Raw genomic sequence first — 25,675 nt, forward strand, 5'->3', positions numbered from 1 at the left:
AACTGAAAGAGTTCATTAGATCCAAACCACTGTTATATGAGATGTTAAAGGGACTGGTTTAAAAAACAGAAGCTAAGGAGATGAAACAAAGGCAAACTAAACAGGCAACGAGAGTGGAAAAGGAACTGTGGGTACGGGAAGCATATTGGGGGGAGGTCAACAGGAAGGGGGGATGGGGAAAGGGAGGGAGATGATATAGGAATTGGGGATCAAGGTAGGAGGGAATGGAATAGACGGAGAGAGGTTGGGAGGAACTGTATGCACAACTAATGGACATAATCTAAAAGGGGGGGACAACTGGAGGGAGGGGGGCCACCGGGTGGAGGGGAGCAGAGGGAAGGGAAATTGGCACAAATGTAATAATTTAATCAATAAAACACATTAAATCTGAAAAAAAAAAAAAAAAAAAAAAAAAAAAAAAAAACGCTCTGCTGAGTCTGGCCACCAGGGACGAGCAGAGCAAGCCACAGAAGTAGACTCTGAATGCTTTAAAACCCTCCAGCGTAAGGAAGACAGAAAGATTGACAAATTGTTCCAGGTCACAGGAGTCTGGTTAGCCACGACAATTAGATATGCTGTGTGCATCTGGTCAGGATCCTGGACCATAAAGGAAACAACGTGGACGCAACATTTGGTGAAATGTGATCAGGCTCTGTCTGGGGAAAAGTTCAGTTCCTATTCTGGACAGTAAAATGCTATTCAGGAGAGTGCCCATGCTTTTAGGAAACCACACTGGAATGTTTAGGAGTGCCAGGACATCTTACTCCAAGGTACCAAAAAAGAACAATGATGAAGAGAGTATGTGCATACATACATATGGACATGCACGTGTATACATAAACACACAAGAATACACACATGTACATACATACATGTACACACATAAAGACACATGCACGTACACAGGGCGGGCACAAGGGTACAACAAAGCAAATGTGGTCAGTGCTGACTTGGGGGCTCTGGATGAAGCAGATATGAAACTTCCTTGCTCTGCTCTTGCAGCCTTTCCATGTTCACTCTGGGAATTCACAGGGACTATAGATCAATAGGGGTCTGAATATCAAGCACATGTATCAATGAAAACAGGGGTCCTATGCACCCATATACCACGGCATCACTATGAAGCCTCAGGATACAGGGTAAAAGCAGCCAGGATGATAAAAGCAGAGGATGTAATAGGGTGTGTGACCTGGCTTCAACACCACACCGTGCAGCAGCCATAGGCAACCTGGGCAGGTCATTACCATAATCCATCCCAACTCCAATGCCCCCATGAACTCACCGGAATAAGGCTCAGAAAGGGACTAGGTTCCCTCACAGTGGGAGGTTTTCTGGCACTTTCGTCACATACATGCACACAACACTCTCGATTAACTAATTAATTATCCTCACCTTTAATTTTTAAAATGCAGCGATTGTCATAACCTGGGCCCGTGTATTTACAAGAAAATGTGTGTGTGTGAGTGAAAGAGAGAAAAAAGTATGTGTGCATGTGTATGTGTGCATGTGTGTGTAGAGAAAAGCCACGAAGTACTCAGAGACTAGGAATCTAAAATACGGACATATTCTAAATTTCAATGTAAAAGGTTCTTTCCTAAGATGTTTTAGAGTTCCACAAACAAATACATATAATAAAGAGGAGAAATTTCATAGTAAATAGCAAACACGATGAAAAATATTTACATGCTTAAGAATGAGTCAGCGGCAGAGTGTGGGATTACCTGGGTGTGCGGGGAAGTGCAGGAGTGGCGGGAAGCAGCAGCCGCAGGCCTTGGGCTGGTCGCCCTGCTGCGGTGGGGGCTCTCCACAGTGCTGGTTCTGAAGCCTCTTTTCTGGACAACACCCTCTGGAACTGCTTCTAATCTTCTCATGACCCTTCTTTATGAAGTCCCCACACTGGTGCTGCACTGAGTGAGGACTCAACAGATGTCTGGATTCTATTTTATTAAAGAACATTTAATGTGTTTTAGTTTATTGAAAATTACATTTTAAGTGTGGGTGACAGTGTATTATTTATTATATATTAAGTATATCAATTAAGTAAGTAGGTTAATAATGCAACCGCCAAACATGTAGTGAGTCTAGCCGTCACTGCAAACCGTGCTACAGGTACAGGCCTGACACTGACCAACTCACCACTCACTTCACAGCTGAGGAGTCAGGACAGTGTGGTATCAGCACACAGTTAGACGTGATGACAGATAAAACAGAATCCAGGACCCAGAGAGACCCAGGTCAACTGAATCAACCAATTTGCTATGGTTATTAAATGAGAAAGAAGACACTGTTTCAACAAATGGCATTAGCACAATGGGATATATGGAGTGGGGTTGGGAGGGAGACCACCTGACCCATTTCACACTACGCTCGCAAGTCCACTCTAAAGTGAACCACAGACCTGAACACTGGAACCACAGGATCCCTACACGTCCACAGGAGAAAATCTTCACGAGCATGGGGCAAAGGTTTTTTTTACAGGGTGTAAAAGAAGCACAAATCATATAAAGGAAAAACCGATAAACTAGACTTCACTGAAATTAAAACTGCTCTTCAAAGCACTGTTAAGAAAACAAAAGGCAAACAGAATGGGAAAAATCTGCAGTACTTGTATCTAAGAAAGGGTTATATTAAAAAACCAAAAAGAAGTCTTATGACTTAAAACCAAGATGAGAAAAAGGGAGAGGAACAGACTTGAGTAGAAACCTCACAGAAGAGGATATACAAATGGCCCACTAAGTACATGAAGAGATTTTCATCATGGGTGTTCAGGAAAATCAAATTAAAACCATAATAAAATACTAATATATACCCAGAAGAACAGCCAGAATAAAAAAGACTGACAACACCAAGAGTTGGTGAGGACACCCAAAGAGCAGATGTCCTCAGGCCAGCAGGTGAATCCTGGGATTTCAGCCCAAACTTATACCTTAACCTGTTGTCATCTTCATTAAAAGCTCTTGGAAACTCACAAGGAAGAAGAAATGGTTCTAAAGCTTATACACAAGTCCTAATGGAAAACAGAGTCCCTGGCAAAGTAGTGGAGCTCATGTATGCACTGGAAAGGCTTCACAACGACCTTCTTGGGTTCAAAGTTCTAACATGGCAGCCTGAGCTCTAAGTGATCCCTAAAGCTAAGTGAACACCCCCTGTCAGTTCCACTAGCCATAGTACACCTCACCTTCTCGTCTGCTTGGACACTCTACTTCCTCCCTATAATTGTAATTGGTCTGAGGAAGAATACAATTTAAATCACCATGCAGTATGACTATACTCAAATATGTAACCTTTTCTTTTATAAATTTATAATCCAAATTACTGATATTTACAAATACACAGACTTCACGAAGTTTCTATATTTAAAGTTAAGTTTTCTAAAACATGCAATTGTGCCCAGAGCAAGCTGGACCTGCTGGGCCTTCAGGTGGAGCAGCAGTGTACCTTGGGAACTAGGGAAGTCATCCTCTTGTTCCTTCTGGCTGGAACTTGTACTCTTAGGAGGGTTGTTCAAGTCCCACTCACACTCAGCAATGAGATTCAGGACTGCTTCGTCAACAGCGTCCATGACAAAGCACTTTTTGGCAGACGGGTCAGTGCACTTTGTTCTGGAGTGGTTCGGTCTGCAAAGAAAAGCCAGTTCAGTGCTGTTGCTCCAACTGGGGCACACGCCAGCCCGCAGAGACCCTGCACTGCCAGAGAGCCACAGGGCTCTTGGGAGGAGCAGCTGGTGCAACTTTAGGAAATGGCTCTTGTGCCTCTACTAAAGTGAGGTCTAGGAGGGACTCAGCAGGACAACTGTGATGGAAGCAAGGGCCTGTGATGTTGGCACACCATCCAGCATGTGCAGAACCCCACGGGGTCTAGGGTTTGCTCAAGAACCAAAGTTCAGGAAGTTCCACTTTTCCTAGCAAATCACAGTGCAATAGATTTAAAGAAATTTAAAGGATATGGTGTTCCAAATTTCTATTTTTATGTGAAGTGACTAAAATATCAGGTGTTTTAGAAGATGAGCTCCCTCCCAATGGCAAGCCTCCATAAGAAGGTGAGCACACTCAAAGAGGACCTTATTTTCCAAAAGGCAACTTAAGGAATCACTCTTGGAAATAATCCTCAATCCTCATAATCATGAATATTGATTTTGTGACAACTGATCATAAAATTGAAAGGTCAATAACATTCATTATTTTCTCCTACTGAAAGTTTTCCAGATCCCTGCAGAAAGCAGGGCACCTGAGTTCTCTTCCTGGGTTTGCCCACAGAAACCTAATATTTGACACATTTCAGCCTCTTCTGGCCTCCACTGTCACTTCTGAATAATAAGGAGATTGCACCAGATCATCTATTAGATCCTTTGAACTCTAAACTCTGTGGTAATTCAGTCTTGAGATTATCAAGGGCAGGTATGCCATAGAACATTTCTAAAAGTAATTTTAAAAGACATAAATAAATTGAAACACACTCCAAGTTCATGGACTGGAAGACATACCATTGTTAAAAAGTCAATACTATCCAAAGTGCAGTCCCTATCCAAATCCCAATGATGTATTTGCAGAAATAGAAAAACCCACCCTGAAATACACTTGGAATCTCTGGGGACTCCAAATAGCTAAAACAACCCTGAAAAAGAAGAGGAAGCAGTAGAACCAGACACAGATATGGCAGAAATGCTAAAATTATCAGACTAGGATTTAAAACAATTATGAATAATAATGCTAAGGGCTCTAATGGAAAAAGTAGATACTATACAAGAATAGATGGTAAAGATGGAAATTCTAAGAAAGAATCAAAAAGAAATACCAGAGATTAAAACTCAGTAACAGAAATGAAGAAAGCCTTAGTAGACTGAACATGGCTGAGGCAACAATCTCTGAGCTTCAGGATAAATCAACAGAAACTTTCAAAACTGAAAAGCAAAGAGAAAAAAGGACTGCCCCCCGATCCTGAATACTCAAGAATTGTGGGATACATGAGAAAACCAGACATAGAAGAGGAAAAAAACCTACCAACCTAGCATCTGGTATTCTGCAAAATTATCCTTCAAAAATAAAGAAGAAATACTTTCTTAAACAAAAATTGATGGAATTTGTCACCAGTAGACCTGCCTTGTAAGAAATGTTAAAAGAATTTTTTTAGAGAGAAGGAGAATAAATCAGAAACTCAAATCTACATAAAGAAAGGAAGAGCATTAGAGAAGAAATTAGTGAAGGTAATATAAAAACTTATTTTCCTTATTCTTTAAAAAATTTTTTTTAATTTTTAAAATGTTTATTCATTTTAGAGAGAGGGAGGGAGAGAGAGCTAGAGAGAGAAGAAAGAGAGAGAGAGAGAGAAACATCAATTGGTTGCCTCCCATATGGACCCCAACTGGGGATCCAACCTGCAACCTAGGTATGTGCCCTGACCAGGAATTGAACCCACAACCTTGTAGTGTATGGGACAATGTGCCAACCTACTGAACCATGCCAGTCAGTGCATGCTTTTCTCATTCTTAATTAATCTAACAGTTTATTTGAAATAATAGCAACAGTGTATTCAATTATGTATGCCCATGAATGTATATATACACACTATATGTGTATATATATATATATAAAAAAAAAAAATATATATATATATATATATATGCTTATGTATAAGGGAAATGAATGACAGCAATGATACAAAGGACAGGAGGAATTAGGAGCACTTAAAGTACTTGCACTATTTGTGAAGCTGTACAATGTTATTTGAAAGGGGACTTGAATTGTTTGTAAACGTATATTGTATATTCTAGGGCAACCACTTAAAAAAGTGAAAATATAAGTACAACTGATATGCTAAGAAAGGAAAGAAAATGGAATCATATAAAATGCCAATAAAAATTTCAACATATGAATTTGGGGTGGGGGAGGCACTAACATTCAGACCATTGTACAGGGTACCAAGTACAGTTGTCTACATAGTCTGGTTTGAAATAGGGAAGTTAGAGAAAGGGGTCTATAGGGGTGACATCTGTGGGAACAGGAGATCCCAAGGATTTGAAACTGATCTTAAGACATTAGAAGAGAAGTTGGTAAAGTATAGGATCCAGGTCAAATCTGCCCCACTGCCTGTTTTTTAAAATAAAGTTCTACTGGGACACAGTTACTCCTTGAAGTATTTATTGCCTGTGGCTGCTTTCACACAACACAGGCAGAGTTTAGAAGTTGAGACAGAGATCATATGGTCCACAGAGCTCAAAATATTCACTCTCCAGCCCTTTACAAGAATAGCTGGCCAACCTCTACATTAGAAGAATTTATAAATAAGCTAAGGCATATAATACAAGAAAAAGAAAACTATTAAAAGCTTCAGACAAAACAAAATGGTGTACAAGAAGCAGTACATAATCCCAACACATTACAAGGAATGTAAACAGCTGACTGACTTGCTTTTAGAATCAAACCATACACAATGTATGAAGACTCTTTATGGCTTCAGAACATTTAAATACTATTGACCCTGATGATATAAAGTTAAACATGCCCTGGCTGGTGTGGCTCAGTGGACTGAATGCCGGCCTGCAAACCAAAGGGTCGCTGGTTCGATTCCCAGTCAGGGCACATGCCTGGGTTGCAGGCCAGGTCCCCAGTTGGAGGTGCTCAAGAGGTAGCCACACAGTGATGTTTCTCTCCCTTTCTCCCTCCCTTCCCCTTTCTCTGAAAATAAATATTTTTTAAAAAGTGTGAAAATAGTGTATGATGTACAGTAAGTACTTTAAAGAAAGAGAAGAAGAAGAAAATGTGGACAACAGAGAGAGACTCCATCTCACTGTTTCTGTGAGTCCCAGTTGGCATCCGGGTGCTTCTCCTTCCCTCTTTTTCCGCATGTCTGCCCTTTAGGTGGCAACCAGTACATAAAAACATTTACATCTTTTAGTTAACACAGTGCTTTGTATCTTTTAGTTAAACATTCCATGGACAGACAAGCCTGAGCATCTTCCTTCCACAAATACCGCTCACATTCATACCTTCCAACTCTGCAAAAAGCAGGTAAGCTGTGTGTGGAGTCGAGTGATTCGTCTGAAGCAAAATGCAGCTGGGATGCTTTCCGCTCGCTCTCTCTCACTGGGCGGTCATCTAGGGAGAAAATCCCGAGAAACTAGCAAATGACACCATGAAGCAGGTACACCTTCAGGCATCCCATCAACCCCTGCAGCACACTACACATGACCAGTGCTGCCACCACTTGTTCCAGATCTTCTGTCCACTCTGGGCTGACCCTGCTAGTGTCCCTCATTAGCACTGAACAGACCCAATAAAGGGATGCTGGGCTTTGGGGGCTACACTTGGTTTCTCAGAGATGCTGAGTGCTGACTCCAAAAGAGCGACCCTGCTCCCACAAAGCTCACACCTCAGAGACCACTTTGGAGGCAGGCTGTTGCTGCAGGAAAAGAAATTCACATACAAGTTCACACACGGGGCTCCCTTCTTCTTCCTTTTTTTATCCTCACCTGAGGATATATTTGGTTTTAGAGTGGAGGGGGAGAGAAACATTAATGAGAGAAAAAACATCAATCAACTGCTTCCCATACATGCCCCAACCAGGGGTTGAACCACAACCTAGGTATATGCCCGGACCAGGGATTGTACCCACAACTTTCTGATATACGGGATAATGCTCCAACCAACTGAGTGACCTGGACAGGGCTGGGCCCCCTTTTTTAAAAGTACATTTTGGGTGCTGCATGTGGTTCTTGAATCACACTGAACACACCTGAGAATCTCCATGGGTGAGAATCCTGAACATGCTCAAGAGAGGACATCCTAGCCCTAGCGTTTGCGTCCTTAGATTCTCAGGACTGGGAAACAGAGATAAGTTTAAACTGCCACAAAATATGTGCCCTGGGCCTCAGAGGCCTCTACTGAGCAAAATCCAGACTTCCCTCAGGAAGTACTGAAGAGGAGGTAATTCAAGTGCTGTGGAACTTGCAACATATTTGAGCAAAGAATTAACAGGACAAACGGTGGTTAAGTGCCCGAAGCTGCTCTCCAAAGAGCACTTAACCTGTGGCACAATCCAAAAAGGACACAATTACCCGTAAAAAATGAGTAAATAAGTCACTTTCAAAGCAGAAAAACAAAGGAACTGTGAAAACCATCCTGAAGTGTATCTGTACCCTGGGGCTGCTCCTTGAGACACAACTCCCTCCCTAATTCTGTCCCTGCCCACTCTTCCCCATCCTTGATACACGAGACACAGGACACGGTCTGGGACCTCCTGGCCTCTGATCTTCCCACACTCCCCAGACGTGGCACCTGCTCTCGTGGTGTGGACACTCCTGTACTCACAACATACAACTCTACTCACTGAGTCTTAACTTCACTTTTTTAAATCCTCACCCAAGGACATTTTTTCATTGCTTTTCAGAGAGGAAGGGAGAGAGAAAAACACTGATGTGAGAAACACTGACTGAATGCCTCCCATACGCACCTAGACCCGAGATCATTGTGCCCAGACCATGAATCGAACCCACAACCTAAGTATGTGTCCTGACTAGGAATCAAAACTGTGACCTTCAATTATGGGATAATGTTCCAACTGAGCCACACAGGCCAGGGCTGAGCCTTAACTTCACTTTGAGTCAATTCCAAATCCCTTGCCCTAAGAATATTTCTCTGGACTATTCCACTACAAATTCAAACTCAATATGGCTAAACTCAAATGCAAACTCATTCTCCCCAAAACTATACTCTCCTTGTTACAGAACAATGTGGGATTTGGCTGCCTGCTGCCATACACAGGCATAGCACAACAACTGGTGGGGAAGGAAAAAGGTTTTTATTAACAGGTTGCTCAATTTGGGAGAGCAGGTGACTCCTCTGCTCCAAGCCATTCTCGTCTGCAAAACACAGAAATTCCCTTGTTCCCTAAAAGACTGAAATCCAAATCCATGCCCAGAGATCCCCTGCCCTACCCCGTTCTTATCTGTCCTTTTGGAGTCCAAGGCTGCTATGCCAACGGGTCTACATCTCTCCAGCTCCAGGCTCTCTCTCTTTCTGGAGTGCACACTTGTGGAGTTGGCAACTTCATTGCCCCCCCCCCCCCCACAGCTTCCTCCCCCTCCCGGGGAGGGGGTGCACTGCCAGATCACTGCAGCTGGTTGTGCGAGGGGCTCCTTCCGCGAGGCCCCAGTGTCCAAGGCTGCTCACACCCCCAGGGCTGGTGCATGTCCTGGCCTGTGCATCCACGCGCTGCTCTCAGAGCGAGAGACTGGGAGTGGTCGGGACCCGTGGTGCCGTGTGGCGTGGGGCTGAAGCATCCGGCTTTGGACTCAACCTCTGGGAGCTGGCTCCCAACCGTGCGGGGGGAACACAAAACCTGGCAAGTCTCTCAGTGCCCTCCATTTAAAATCTTTCCCACAGCATCCTACATGCTGCGGAAGTGTCCAAATTCCCAGCCAATTCAGGCTAACAACCACCACGCACATCCTGCAATGACACTCACTTTTAATTACGTTCCTTTTTCATGTCTGGAAATATCCTTCCCATGTGGAAAGACTCTTATACCTCTGTCTATACAAACATTGTAAGATTTTGAACCTAAAACTTCCAGGACAAAGGAAAAGCAATAACTTAAGATGGAAAAATGCAAAAAATTTCCCATAAGGATTGTAATGCTTCTGAAAGAACCAAATTCAACTATTTATAAGTTACTTAAGAGTCAAATGTTAGAGCAGAAGTACTTATTCCTCCCAAATATCTAAAAATTAAAACGAAACATTGAAATCATAAGTAGGTTTGACTTAAGAGTGTGCCTTTGGAGGTTGGTCATTAACACACACAGTGCAGCCCTGCTCCCAGGCCCAGGCAGTGGGGACGGGACTGGGGGATACGCTGACTCACACGTGTCCTTGAGATGTGCATATGTCCACTTGCAGCAGCCTGCCTGCTGCTCAGTGTCGGCCACATGGACAGTGGTAGAGCAATACCTTCCCTGACAAGTACTGCCCTGGCGTGGGTCTCACTTTGGTTTCATTAGGTCAAACCCCAGCCTTGCCAAGAAGTGAGTGGGCCTGCAGATTGAGGACATGCTGGGATCACTGGGGCACAGGATGACACCCTTCAAGCAGACATTTCTGCACCACAGCTACCAGCACTTACCCCCCACCCCCTTCACAAAGAACAACTAAGGGTATAAGGCTCCCAAGCCCTCCCTTTCCCAAGACCTGCATGGTCAGTGTGTCCTGGGTTCATGCACCAGCTCTCGTTCCTTGAAGTGCAACATGAGGGAGCATCGGAAGTGCCACTGGCCAAACTGCTCACAGCAAAGACACCTCCTCCCAGGTGGGGAGACAGGTGGGAAGACACCAATGTGGCTTCCCTGAGTGTGATCCTCCCAACTGGACATGTCCAGTTGGAGCCTTGCAAGCTCTGCCTGGGACCCTGTCACAGAGATCCATTTCTTTCAGGGACGTGGGTTACTAAGTCCAGATGGTGGCTGTGCCCACCAGCAGAACAACCTCACTCTTTCATTCCTGTCACCTGTAGGAGGGTGTGGCACAATCAGCTTCTAGTCCTGTACCTTTCCAGGTAGATGCGAATCCAGTAGAATCCAGCCATCTAGCTGAGCCTGAGACGATGCCCAGGGGCCGTTCACAGAAAAAGGGCACCAGAAGTTCAGAAACGTGCCCCAAAACAGCTAGAAAGCAAAGCCAGAATGAGACCAAGCAGTCCAGCCCACACCTGTACTCCTGGCCTCCGCAGCAATTATCTGTGGCCATGGGCTTCCTGTCACCTTCCCAGGCAGCTCTCCTACCAGGCCCATCCTGTGATACAGGGACTCATGCCAACTGAGTAGAAAGTAACTTTCCTTTTCAGAAAGATCAGCAGTGCAATCTGACAGCACCAAACACTAGTCAGGGCTCCACTGAGCAGGGTGTGAGCACACCTTACCTACCCAGCTGCCTGAGATTCGGGAGCATGTGCACAACAAAGAGGCGGTAATCAGATTCATTCTTCACCACAGGGTTCAGTCGGAAGTCTACCTCCATGAGCTCAGTCAAGCAGTGGAGCCGGAATACTTCTGCTAGCGAGGAAATACAGTTGTAGTAGAGATTGAGACTTTCCAGTGCAGCCAGGTACTGAATACCCTGTTAGCAGGACAAAATGCTAAATGAGCTCATGCTTGTAAAAATAAACACATAGTACGATGGGCCATCAGCACAAACTGATCAAGCAACTTAACAAATGCACTACTAATGAATACATACTGTTTTATAGGAACAGAATAAAGATGAAATGTGCTCTCATCAATCAACTTCTGTCCTGCACACAGTGATATGACTATTCAGGGAAGTTTGCAACAGTTGTGACTACTGAGGACAGCGGGTATCTACCATGTTCCAGCATGTGCCAAGTGAAGTGATTTACACAACTTCATTCCAGTGTACACAACCCCACAGGGTGAGCCCTACCACTGCCCCCGTTTCACAGATCAGAAAACTCAGGCTTGGAGGGTCTGAGAGATGAGCCAGCACTGGGTGCAGCCTGAACTGAAACTCGTCTCTGACTCTGAACAGACTCCTGACTCCCCATCCTGGGCAGTGATGTCCTACCTTTCTTTGGCCAGAACCCCTCTCCATGTAAGCCACTTGCCATCACCTGGGTGACTTCTTACTTACTCACCAGGACCAAGCCCCTGCTGGGTCAGGCCCACTGCAACAAACCTGCGCTTGTGGCCAGCAGCCACCCAGACACAGACTGTAAATAGAAAATGGCTGAAGAAAAGTATAGCTGATAGAGGGATGGGCACATACACATTAATCTTTGGGGCCTTATTTTACTCCTTTAAAGATACAACTGTCTTCATCAGAGAGCTATGACTTTTGGCTGTCAAAGTAGTTTAAAGATCTAATGTGACACATGTGAAACACAGTTCACAGTAAACGCAAGAAAAACAACCTTGCACTTAAATCATCGTCAAGTGTACAGTATCCAAGTGTTATAGGTACAGTTACAAAACAGATTTCATTTTTAATTAGAAATGTACTTTCTACTATAAATGTATATTGACAGCAATAAATTCTCTTTTAAGAAACAAACCTAAAACTTACCTCTAGACTAACCAAGGAGTTGCGTGAGAGATCTAAAGACTTTAGACCTGTTAAATTCATCAAAGAATTTCCTAGGTGAGTAATCTTTTCTTGGTAGGTTCCAGGAATAGATAGCGACTGAAGTTCAGCTAAGAACAGAAAATTATGAGATTTTAACCTTGTTTTTAAATTGAAAATAGTCATAAGAGCGAGATGAAATAATCTCAAGGACAAGAACTGCACTTAAAGTTTTAGCTTATGCTCACCTCTGTAATGCCTGTGAACCCATGCCTGCGCCTCCACCCCGACTGCCTCTCTGTCCAACCAAAACCCGCCAGGCATGTCCTCCTGTTTGGGCTCCTGCTTCCACTCCTGGCAGTTCACCCCACTGCCATGTAGCCTCCGTGCAGGGCTCGCTACTGAGCTGACGGCCCCTCCATGCCATGACATGTGAGAGCTCTATGCGCTGCATGCCTATGCACGGCACACCCAATAAGAGGCCATTTCATAAATGTCGCTACAAAAACAAGTTGTTATAATCAAAAAGACAGTTTGGGTCTAAATACACCAATACTTTCCCAGGAATATGTAAGTTTTAAAACAAGTCTTCGTTAAAGAAACTGGTTAATGGGCTTTCAGTCCCAGACAAGATAGGGTGGACACATTTCACCCTAATTCTCCCTATCTGTCATCCTAAAAACCCTGGACAACAATACAGAAACAAACACCAGACAACTCTGAAGGGTGGGGAGCAGAAGACCAACTATCTAAGGATGTCAAGAAAATGGTCAAAAGATCATACACCATGATCAAGTGAGATTTATTGCTGGGATGGAAGATGGGTACAATATCTGCAGATCAACTAATGTGGTACACCTCATAAACAAGATGAAGGATAACAATCACATGATCATATCAACAGATGCAGAAAAAGCATTTGACAAAATCCAGCACCTATGTATGATAAAAACTCTCAGCAAAGTGGGAACAGAGAGAACATATCTCAACATAATAAAGCCCATATATGGCAAACCTACAGCTGATAAAATACAGAATGGGGAAAAACTAAGTGTTTCCCTTAGGATAGAAACATGACAGGAATGTCCACTTTCACCACTCTTATTCAACATAGTACTGGATGGCAGTCCGAGCCATACAATCAAACAAGGAGAAGAAATAAAAGGTATCAAATTGGAAAGGAAGAAGTAAAATTGTCATTATTTGCAGATGACATAATATTTTATACTGAGAACCCTAAAGATTAGACACACACACACACACACACTAGAACTGATAAATGAATTCAGTAAAGTAGCAGGATAAAAAAAATAAATACTCAGAAATTGGTGGCATTTTTAAAAATACTCACCCAAGGATATGTTTATTGATTTTAGAGAGGGAGAGTAGGAGAGAGAGAGAGAGAGAGAGAGAGTTTCTCACACTGATGTGAGAGAGAAACATTGATCAGTTGCCTCTCGTACAGCCTAAGTATGTGCCCTGACTGGGGATGGAATCTGCACCCATTTGGTGTATGGGACAACACTCCCACCAACTGAGCAGCCTGGCCAGGGCAGTTGCATTTTTATACACCAATAATGAACTATCAGAAAAGGAAACTTAAAAAAGCAATCACATTTACAAATGCATCAAAAAATATAATAGAATACCTAGGAATAAATTTAAACAAGGAGGTAAAAGACATGTCCTTGGAAAATTATAAGACATTGAAGAAGATACAAATCAATGGAAACATGTATTCTGCTCATGGAGAGGAAGAATTAACATCATTATAATGTCCATACTACCCAAAGCAATCTATAGATTCAATGCAATTCCTATCAAAATACCAATGGTGTCTTTCACAGAACTAGAACTAATAATCCAAAAATTTATATGGAACCACAAAAAACGCTGAATAGCCATAACAACCTTGAGAAAGAAGAAAAAAATTGAAGGTATCACACTACCTGGTATCAAACTATACTATAAGGACATAGTAATTAAAACAGCGCAGTGCTGGCATAAAAACAGGCACACAGATCAATGAGCTGAATAGAGCCCAGAACTAAACTCATACCTCTATGGTCAATTATTACTTGACAAAGGAGGTAAGAACATACAACAGAGTAAAGACTGTCTATTCAATAAATGATATTGAGAAAAGTGGACAGATAAAAGCAAAAAATAAAAAATAAAGAAAAATAAAGAAACTAGACCACCTTCTTACACCACACACAAGAATAAACGCAAAATGGATTAGATTCTATGTAAAACTCAAAACCATAAAATTCCTATAAGAAAACATAGGCAGTAAAATCTCTGACAGCTCTCTTAGTAATATTTTTTCTGCTGTATTTCCTCGGGCAAGAAATCAAAAGAAAAAATTAACAAATGGGCTGCATCAAGCTAAAATTTTTTTTTCAAAGCAAAAGAAATGATCAATAAAGCAAAAAAAGACAACCTTCTGAATGGGAGAACATATTCACCAATGATACATCCAATAAGGGATTAATATCCAAAATTTATAAAGAACTCATACAACTAACGCCAAAAAAACAAACAATCCAATTTAAAAAATGGGAGAGGATCTGAATAGACATTTCTCCAAAAAGAACATACAGATGGCCAACACACATATGAAAAGATGCTCAACATCACTAATCATCAGAGAAATGCAAATTAAAACCACAGTGAGATACCAACTGTCAGAATGGCTTTCACCAATAAATCAACAAATAAGTGCTGGAGAGGATGTGGCGAAAGGGAACCCTCATGTGCTGATGGTGGGAATGCAGATTGGTGCAGCCATTACAGAAAACAGTATAGAGGATCCTCAAAAAATTAAAAATGGAACTGCCTATGACCCAGTGATTCCACTTCTGGGTATATACCCAAAACCCAAAACCCAAAACCCTAATTCGAAAGACTATATGCACCCTATGTTCATTGCTGCATTCATTATAACAGCCAAGATATGGAAGCAACCCAGGTGCCCATTAATAGACAAGTGTTTAAAAAAGCTGTGGTACATACAGGGGTTGGCAAAGTAGATTTACAGTTGTGAATAACATTCTTTTGAGTTAATAAAGCTATTGTAATAACCATAACCTACATGTCTCTTTCCATGTGAACTGTAAACATGAGTCTGCCTGCCCCATATACATAATGGAATATTACTCAGCCATAAGAAAAAAAAAAGAAATATTAACACCTGTGACAGCATGGATGGACCCAAAGATTATTATGCTGAGTGAAATAAGTCACTCAGAGAAAGACAAATACCATATGATTTCACTTACATGTGGATACTAAAGAACAAAAGAATTAGACAAACAAAATTGAAACAGACTGTAGATGGCAGAGAACAAACTAATGGTTGCTAGAGGGGGGAGGGGGGCGGTTTGAGGGACTGGGTATAAAAGGCAAAGGGCTTAAGCACAAATTGGTAATTACAAAACAGTCACATGATATACAGTACAGCATAGGGAATATAGTCAACAATAATGTAAAAACTATGTATGGTGCCAGGTGGGTACTGGAAATACCTAGGGAAGCATTTTGTAGAGTATATGACTGTCTGACTACTGTGATGTACACATGAAAGTAATGCAAAAGAATGTTGAATATAAACTGTAACAAAAAAAAAAAAAAAAAAGAAAAAGAAAGAAAAGAAAATGGTCAAGCAATGAATGCCGTGGGTTGGTTTGGGTTTTTTGTTCGGTCTCCCACACCCCAATCTGAGTGCCAAAGAAGCTGTTAACTCAGAAAGGCCAATGGAAACTGACCAAAAAATAAGGGTAACCTTGCTGCTCACAGTCAAGAGACTAGGAAGGGGCAGCCTTGCAAGACAGGCTCCTGACAACATCAGCCCCACTCCAGCCCAACACCAAGGGAAAAATTGCACCTTGTGCAGCTGGCCTTGCACAGTGGCTAGCACAGGGACCATGAAAGTAGGCCCTGACTTAACTGCCCTGGCCTGGCTGTAATGAGGTGGCTTGTGGGCATAAGTGCGGCAGGAGCCTGGCTACCACCTCAGCAGTAAGGCAGTACCCAGTCAGGGCCGGTAATATGTAATGAGATTTAAACAGAAAGCAGGGTCTCACCACTTAACATTGAAAATGTCCATGACACAATAAAAAATTACCAAGAAGAACTAGTACCATCTCAATTCAAATCAGAAAAAAATGATCAATGACACAAACACTGAGATGACAATAGTCAGAATTATCTAACAAAAATTTTAAAATGACTATTATAAAGATAATTCAATGAGCAACTACAAACACTCCTGGAACAAATGAAAAAATGGTAACTCGTGGCAAAGAAATACTATAAAAAGGAAACAAAAGAGACATTACGGAAATGAAAAATGACTGAAAAAGAAATCTCAGGAGTAGCTCAATAACAGAATGGAGATGACAGAGGAAAAATTAAGTGTAAATGCAAAGACAGATTGACCAAAATTATCCCATCTAACCAACAGAGAGAAAACAAGACTTAAAGGGTATTATCCATAGAGGAAAACAACTCACATGGCAGGGATTACTCTTCAGAAACCACAAAGGCCTGAAGGAAGTGATGTCACATTTTTCAAGTGATAAAAGAAAAGAATTTTCAGCCCAGAAGTCTTTATCTACCAAAAACAGTCTTCCGGACTTCTGACAAAATAAAGATATTCTCAAATAAAGAAACACTAAGAGAATGTGTCACCAGCACACTTACCCTAAAATAACTGCTAAAAAAATGTTCTTTAAACATAAAGATACAAGAAGGAATGAAGAAAAAAATAATGGAATACATAAACATGTGAGTAAATTATGTTTCCGTCTGAGTTACTTAAAATGTTAGATGACTGTAAAAAATCATATCATTAATGTAGTTCTCACAGTATGTACAGGAACTATTTAAGGCAACTAAAATATAAAGGGAGGACGATAATGAAACCTAAATGGTGGTGAGGTTTCCCCATTTCACCTGAGCTGATAAAATGTCCACACAAGTAGACTATAATTTGTAATGCAACCACTAAAAAACCTATACAGGGATATGCTCAAAAATATAAAAGATAAGTCAAAACGGAAAACTAAAAAATATTCAAGTAAACCATAGGAAAGCAGGAAATGGGAAACCACACACACACACACACAACCAAAGAGAACAAACACAAAACAAATAATAAAATGGCATAGTTAAGGCGTACTATATGGATAATTATATTAAGTGTAAATGGTCTAAACACACTACAAAAGACAGAGACTGGCAGTACATTAAAATGAACGAAATATACACAGTCAACAAGAAACTATAATTTCAAATATAATGATATAGGTAGGTTAAAAGATTAAAAAGTAAATACATTGGGAAAGATATAACCTGCAAACCAATCAAAGTAAAGCTGGAGTGGCTGCACTAATATCAGATAAAGTAGTTATCTCAACAAAGAAAATTATCAAGGTCAAGAAGAACATTACACATGCTACAAGAGACGCTCCAACAAGAAGACAGAAAAACCCTAAATAGTATGTGACAAACAGCACAGCCTCAAAACACGTTAAGTGGATGGAGAAACACATTCACAATTATACTTCAATAGTTAGGCTCCCCACTTCACCCCCTCCCACTCTCCAACCCCGCATCTCACCCCTTTCCCACACAGGACCCCCACCCAGCCCTCCACTCCTCACCCCCTCCTCTGCACGGCCCCCCAGGGACCCCCACTCTATCACCCCCCCAGGACTACGATCGTTCGGGAACTGCTCGGTCCGTGTGCCGGCGCTTCTGGCCTGACCCCCTGGCGGGAAGCTCGAACTCTCAGCCAGGGACCCGCGCCCCCCCCCCCCCCCCACGCACCCAGGTCCTGGTGAGGCGCCAGGCCGCTCTTCTCCCGGATCTTGTCCTCACACAGCAGCAGCAACGGGCTCACTGCCGCCATGCTTTCAAACGGCAAATCTCAGCCCGCGCCTGCGCAGTTCGGCAGCCGCGGGCCGCTAGGTGCGGTCCCAGGGCGGGGGCGGGGCCAGGATACCGGGCGAGGCGGAGACTCCAAGTGGGCGGGACCAGGACCTGGGACCCGGCCGGAAAGGCGGGGCTGAGGGCCTAAGGCCGTGGGGAAAATGGCTGGGACCTTGGGAGCAGGGAAGCCGGGTGGGCCGGCCTTCTGGCCACAGGGTTGGTTTGAGTTGCAGCGGGTCATAGAGAGCGGGTTATCGACCCGATCCTGCTCTGTCCATGCTGCCCCTCGGACGCTGCCGCTTCCTGGGCGCGGTGCCTTCCCCGGGAAAGACCGGTTACGCGTAGGGACTCTGCTTCTCCTGGAGACCCGCCCCACGTGGAGACCAGCCCCATCTGGTGACCTGTCCCACGTAGGGACCCCGCCGGCCCCAGCCTTGCCCGCGTCCTGGGCGAAATTCCCGCACGTGGAGTCGCAATTCTGTCCCGCCATGCTCACTCGGGGGCGGCCCGTCCTCATCCTTCCACGTTCTCAACTTCCCGGAGTTCTCTGCTGTCCGGTCTTGCGGGTCACCCGCTGACCGGAAGGTTGGTTGCGTGTCTGTCCCTATGGGTCCGTTATGGGGCGTCTTGAGGAGCCCCTAAGATCTGCAGGATTTAGGGAAAACCCCATTCCGGGTCTGAATCTGCCCCACCCAGCGGGTGCCCTGGGAGACCCCTACCCCTACTCCTGGTGTCTGGAGGCGCCCCTGCTATCCCTAACCCCATATTTAACCAGCTTGTTCGTAACGTCCCCTGGCATGTCACAGCCCTGGTTGTGGAGGCGTAGAGGGGTGGGTGGGGTACAGGGTGGGTTACGCAGGGTGCCCCATCTCTGAGCTTCAAACCTCAGGTCTCCTCCTTGGGCACCTGTGCGGTCATTTACAGTATTCCCTCACTTATCGCGGGTATTATGTTCTAGACCACCCTCCGCCATAGGTGAAAATCCGCGAAGTAGGAACCTTACATTTATTTTAGTATTTATATATATTTTAAGGCTTTATAAACCCTTCCCACACACTTATAAACCATTCTCAGTCCCTTATTAACCTTTCCCACTCCCTTATTAACCTTTTTCTCATTTTTATAAACACTACTTATGTTCTTAAACATATTCTGCACTCTTAAACCTATGTAACTTTAACAACATATGTATACAGTACCACAAAATCCCGCAATATAGCGAAAAATCCGCGATAAATAATTACATATAATATTTTTAAAAATCCCGTGATACAGTGAGGCCGCAATAAGTGAACCGCGATATAGAGAGGGACTACTGTATTGAGACTGGAGAACACTGAGTCAAGATTGTCCTCTAACACAATCTGTCCTGATACTGCTCTGCAATGGCCTTCCTACAAAACTGGAGTGATTCCAGCATATCCCAGGCCAGGTGGTGGTCACCACACAAGGTTTCTGCTGAGTGGAACTTCGTGCAACCAGGAGACTTAGAAATAGTGAACAAATATCCTTGCTTTTCAGAAGCAAACAATGGCAAACAAAAGGCTTCTGTGGGTCCCACCCCAAGACAAGTAGCTTGTCAGACACAGCCTACACTACAAACACCTGCTGCTTCCTCCTGCTGCGGTCACTGCAGGTCAGGTGGCCCAGTCTTTGAGGCTGAGCTGTGAAGAATAGACCTCCGCACATGTGCTGTGGGACAGCACCAGTGTTTCTAAAGTAAGAAAAGGGCTAATAAAAACTTTGAAAATCATGTTTTCTGTTACTGAAGTGTTGCATATTCATTGTAGAAAAGGCAAAAAATTCAGAAGAAAACAAAGATTAAACATTTTACCACCCAGAGATAACCAGTGTTTTCACTTTGACATGTTTCCTTCATGGATGTCTTCCAAACTTTTGTATATTTAACAGTGTGATATTATGCTGAGCATTCTCATAAATACATACTAGGCTGGCCAAAAAGTCCATTTTCTTTTTTCTGAATGATGGCTGTAGTAGTGCTTAGTTGTCTTTAACTTCATTTGAAACAGTTTGTTAGATTGTACTGTGACAGCTCTCACATCAGTGTTCATTAAAAAAATACCATCAAAATTGGTGAGTTTTTGTGTAGCCATTTTAATATTGAAGGTGGAAGTGGTTTGTGAAGTTTCATGCTAGAGATTTCTTGCTGGACAATGCTCTATGAGACATTGAGAGCAATCAACATTATACCATGTGGGAGAGAGCTGACATACTAAAAATATCCAAATCAACAAAGTTTTTGGTGAAAATGAAAAATGTGTCTTTTATTTTATGGAAAAAACTAAATGGAGTTTTCGGCCAACCAATTTTTTTTTCTTTTTATGAACACTGTTACTAAATATTCTTAAACATCATTATTAAACGTCATTTTTAATGGTCATGTTAGACCATGAATTAAACCTGTCTGTTTCCACATTTTTTATGGTGACAACTCTAGTGGGATGTTTAGAAGTTCCTTTTGAGATGCTCTGGAGTAAACCATGAGTTGTAAAACAGGTGGTTTCCCACCTTTCCCAAGACTCAGGAGCTTATCCCAGGTCCTCAGAGCCAGAGCGGCCGAGGAGAACCTATGTGCTCCTATAACATGTGTTAGCTATTACAAGTTGCCATCTCTGTGTCATGAGAAAAGCCAGCACTGTTATTTTACCAATGAGGAAACACTAGCCAACTAGGTGCGATTCGACTGAAAATCAGTGTCATATTAGAGCACAGCCTCACCTGTGCTTCTGCACCAGACCCACAAAAGGCAGGGAGCTCCTGTGAGCCTGAAGATGAACCCACACACCCACATCTTTCACACCCACTGACAACTCACACATGCGTTCATGCACTAACACCAATGCACACTCTCAGGCAGGCTCTCAGCCATACACTTAAACTTCCAGGGTATCACACAGCCAGAGCTCCAACTCTGTGGGTCTTTCCCAGTTGAGTGACGGGAACTGCCCTTGGTCACCTGTGAGGCACCATTGAGCCCAAGTGCTCTGTGGGCTAACTCACACCCTGAATCAAGTGTATACTGTACAGATGCATCCAAAAGACTTCTCATCAATGGGCCTGTAGTAGGTGCTGCTCCTGAGTCTCTAGGAGCTGAGTTGGGAGGCAGGGGAGGCCATCAGCCCAGGGAGCAAGCCTTCCCCACCCTCCCTTCCCCCCACCAGTGCTTTTTCATGGGCAGCATCAGATCAAGGACAGCTTTGCAGTGGATACACTTCCGTCTTGTGCTCATTCATTCATAAATGTTGAACAAAAGAACCCTTTCACTGCATTTCTAACAATAAAGATCAATATTAGTATTTGTGAATTGTCAATGTCATTTTTTTTTCAACTAACTTCTCTCTGAAGTATGGAATGAGATGCGGTGAAAGGCCTTTCTGAGGCTGCTTTTAGGTAAACACTCAAGGGTGGGCTGAGGGCTCATGATAACACCTCAACATGTAACTAGTGATTTTAACACGGAGCCCTGGTCCTGCTTCTTCTGCCTTGACATGAGCAGGGTGTTGCCTGAGTTCTGTCAGCTCGTGGGACAGCTGCTGTGGCCAGGAGGGAGTCCAGGTCTGTAGAATCCCATTCTTTGCTGTACATTGAAGCTCTTCTTGCACACGATTCATGCCTCATCCTGGGAAGGCCAGAATTAGGGGTGTGAGCCCTCCACCTGCAGGACCCACAGCTCTAGTGGCTTCCCCTCAGAGTTGGGGGTCCCAGTTCCTGGGGCAGCAGTCCCCTGAGTAGGGGCACACACTGAGCCTGGAGATGCACCCTCATGAGTCATCAGTGCGATGGATGTTAGGACATGACAGTGTCTGTGTGAAAGGGGATCAGAGCAGGAAGGGGCAGGTGGGCTACCCTGTGGAGCATGGGATTGGAGGGGGGCTTTCACCTGAGAGTGTTGTAAACATTTGCATCTAGCTGAGGTATCAGTTAAGATGCAGGTAAGACCCAGCTGGAATGGGCTACACAAGGACACACAACTAGAGCCCCCAAAGCGGGAAGGGCTCCGCTTTGCCACAACTGAACTTCTCAGTTCTCACAGGGCCCTACACAATTTTCTCTATCCGCGTTCAGCAAGAGACCCCCACTGCCCACAAGTTCCTGTCTCATCTGCCAGCCCACAATCCCCATGTTCTGAGACCCCCTGTGCCAGGGGCAAGGAGACTTCAGTCATGGGAAGTGGAATAGAGGGCAACTGTTTCCTACAGTTGCCAGCATGTAAAAAACTCAGACTTCCCAAGGAGAATTGTGACTTCCAGATCTTTTTGAATGTGAGGAGATGTGACAATGAGGCCTGCATTTCTGCGTTCTGTGGCTACATCTGGACAGGCCCTGCCAGCCCCTTAGGCACCTCACCATGGAGTACAAGGGGACAGGTGTGCCCAGGGCCCCACACACCTTCTGGGACAGCCACCTCCAAGTGTTGTGCAGCTCTAGGATGAGTCCTGGCACATGGCACCCCATAATCGCTATGTCTTTGTTCTGCCTTTGTACTTGCCATCTTCCAGGAGGGAGCTGTCCCTGTGCCTATCCCCTGCCCCTCATCCTTCCATCTGCTCACCTGCTCACTAAGCAGGAAGAGATGGAGGATTGAAGGGCAGGCCTCAGGCATAGTTCCAGGGTTCCCAGCCCTTCCAATGACAAGGCTCACCTCTGTGGGGTCTAGGGAGCCTGCTCTCATCTATAAGGCGCTAGTGAGCGCAGTGTTCAGGACTACGTGGAGTGTGGCCTGGGGGAACACAGCATCCACATAAGGGCTCACCAGAACCCACGCCCCACCCTAGTCCTTCACTCATCAGCCTGGCCCTAACTGCTCCCCAACAGCTTGCTACCCACCTACACTGACTGTGCAGGTCCTAGGATCACCCTGCCAGCTGCCAGATCACCATTCCCATTGGGCTCAGAGCTGTCATGTGGCAGAGCTCAGTCAGCACAAGAAGAGGCCATACACTGACACCTTTTGTGGCTGGTTGGATTACATTCACGTTAAAGTGGGCAGCACAGAGTGTGGGACCTCAGACTGAGATGCAGGTGCTCTTACTGAGCAACAGAGCTAGAAGCAGAGATGGCTGTCATTGGGGCAGCCTGGCCCTGAGCAAGTAGGGGTGTTATGCACAGGCTCACTGGCTCAGGGGGCCAATGTTCTCATCTCTAAGAAAAAATTAACAGGTCTCTTGAGGGGCTCTTAGCATCCTTTAACCTTGCCTGTTTTCAGCATAGATGACCGAGAACCTCCCTACATCTCTTACAGCAATGGTTGGCCAGTTCTGGCTGATGAGAAGTAAGCATGAGACAACAGTGGCATTTGGGGGTCAAGTTTTGATTTCCTGGGAAGAGGAATGTGGCTGTTGGTGGCACATGATATGCCCCTTTACTCCTTGCCTTGAACACAGCTGTGATGCCCGGAGCTGCAGCAGCCATGTTGGAGCAACAAGGGGGAAATTTTTGGCATCACAGGGGTTCCAAACCAATGTTAGCTAGGTCCTGCTACCTCTATATTTTTGGCTGTGTGAGAAAATATGAGTTTGGAATGACTGTTGCTACAGCTAATGTGTTGCCACCACATCCTGAGGTCTACTGAGATGGTGCATGAAACGTGTGGATTGGCTGTGCCACATGCCATTGTGCAGTTGAAAATATTCATAAGACATGTGACTCTGCCAAAGGAGAGGCTCTCTTTCCACATGGAGGAGACAGAACAGGGCCCCCAAATAGGAGTGGGAAGGGGGCATGGAGTTGGGTGCTGCCAGTAGAGGAGTAGGTAGCAAATGGACCAAATGCACCTCAAGGCTCAGTCAGGGGGGAAGAGTCTGAAAGGGATGTGCATGTCACTTCCTCTGCTCAGGGGAGGTCTGAGTGACCATCCAGCCTGCCCAAGTCTAGGTGGTGTGTGTAAATGATGGAGCAGATTGAGGTGAAGTACAAACAGAAACTTGAAACTTAATTAACTGGTTTCCTAATTACAAAGTGACAGAGAATTCTGATAGTCACTCCTTCTGCCCTTTGTCATTTATTACTATCAAGGATTGAAATAAATAGTCAGTGATGAGACTCCTGGGGCAAGGACAGAGCCTGGATTTCTTGTTACAGGTGGCAGTCAGAAAAATAAAACAGAAGTGGGGGAAGATCTTTGCTTTCAAGAAGCTTACAATTGACTTTACATTGTGTGCTCACAAAGGCTGTGTTGGGAGCGCTTGTGGCACTGGCTTCCCTGCAGTGCCTGGAGCAACCTTGGTGTCAGACTTGGCTACAGAGCTGTGGGAGAGCACAAGTGTGTGTACTTCGTCTGTAGCAATTTGTTGTAGCGTCTTCAGGAAACCTATACTCACACTGTCCTAATTCAGCAGCACAGCAAAACACAAAAAGACACTGGGCGTTAAACTGGTGCAACAGCTTATACAGAAAACTGATGTTCACAAATGTCAAATGTCTCACCAAAGTTTTAAAGACAACCAGTTGTTTTATTTGCGAGGACCGCTGCTCTGTGGGCATCTGTCTGGACCTTGTCTATGTGGTAAAAGTGAACCTGCATGTGGGACACTAAGCAGACAGCTCCACAGGGTCCTGCATCGTCCTAGTGTGAGGGGTCCTGGGCAGGACAGAGTGTGTCCCAGGACACTGACAGCAGGACTGACAGTGGGACAGGGTGCAGTGGCCCTAACAGAAGAGCTTCATCTACATCACTGAGCAGCAGGCCCTGCCAAGAGCAGATTCAGTCTTGTTGAGCCACAGCAGGCATGTTGCAGGTGTTGTCACAAGGATCCCATGGGAGGGGACATTGCTCTCTCATGTCTGTTTTATAGGGGAGTGATCTGGGCTTGAAGGGCTTGAAGGAGTCACAGAACTTGAAGTGATCCACAACCAGTTCTGGCTCCAAACATCAGCTCTTCACTAATGGAGACCACCTCCCAAAGACACGCAAACCTGTCATGTACAGAGTGTCCCTGGGACCTTTGAAATGGGGGTGGGGGGCATTGTCACATAGCCACCAGCTTGCAGCAGTCTGGCCCTCCAGTGTACACTGTCTTGGAGTGTACGCTCTACTGGCATGGTATTGCTGCAAGAGGTGCCCACTTTCCTCAGTACCCCATGGAAAAATCTTTCCTTCAATGGGTTATATGCCATTTTCTGTGCTTATTTAACCTCAAATAACCATTTTCAGAACTCAGTCCCTATAAATAGTTTTTTTTTCAAAGGTCCCTTTTCAGTCTCAAGGAACAGGAAGCAATATTCTTTTAAAAAGCAATTAGCCACACATTTTTGCTCATTAAATAAATATTTTTACTTTGGACCCAATTGATTTTTCAGATACATAGAACAATGGACTCAGTCACCTGTTTGCAGGTCTGCAGCCCCTTTCCTCCCCTGACCTTTGAAGTTCATGTGAGGTGGCCACACCTGGCACATGGTGGGACCCAGTCCTATCCCATAGATACGCACCTGAATTCTCACCAACTTTATGGGTGTGTAGAAACTGGCTTTTAATCTTCTAACATATCTCTCTTATTGGAACCCCATCACATGCCCTGCAGAGAAAAATGTTAAAGGTCTGAAAACAGCTGGGAGAGTGCCAGGGGAGTGTGCCCCCAGGAGCTCCTCACACAATTGCCACTCTTGCTGGCTCCTTCTAGCAACGTCAGCCCAGGGTTCTTACCCAGTCTT

General features: G+C 44.3%; 1 protein-coding gene across 2 annotated transcripts in view; it reads right to left on the bottom strand.

Moving 5' to 3' along the window:
• CEP72 (centrosomal protein 72) overlaps window positions 1-18,001 on the bottom strand; it is a 33,688-nt gene extending 15,687 nt beyond the window's left edge. Inside the window, exons 1-6 of one of the 2 annotated variants that reach the window (XM_090276269.1) lie at window positions 17,900-18,001; window positions 12,071-12,198; window positions 10,915-11,107; window positions 6,986-7,094; window positions 3,439-3,617; window positions 1,722-1,937 (exon numbers count right to left, since the gene is read on the bottom strand). In XM_090276269.1, the coding sequence (XP_090132395.1) occupies window positions 1,722-1,937; window positions 3,439-3,617; window positions 6,986-7,094; window positions 10,915-11,107; window positions 12,071-12,198; window positions 17,900-17,981 (907 nt within the window). In that variant the 5' untranslated portion in view covers window positions 17,982-18,001. Of the gene's footprint in view, window positions 1-1,721; window positions 1,938-3,438; window positions 3,618-6,985; window positions 7,095-10,910; window positions 11,108-12,070; window positions 12,199-17,899 lie in introns of those variants that run through there. The other variant, XM_090276270.1, reaches the window with a different exon arrangement.
• Window positions 18,002-25,675: the final 7,674 nt, after the last annotated feature.

This window comes from Furipterus horrens, unplaced genomic scaffold (assembly GCF_987537825.1).
Source record: "Furipterus horrens unplaced genomic scaffold, mFurHor1.1.pri manual_scaffold_5, whole genome shotgun sequence".
In the NCBI taxonomy this organism is placed as follows: Eukaryota; Metazoa; Chordata; class Mammalia; order Chiroptera; family Furipteridae; genus Furipterus; species Furipterus horrens.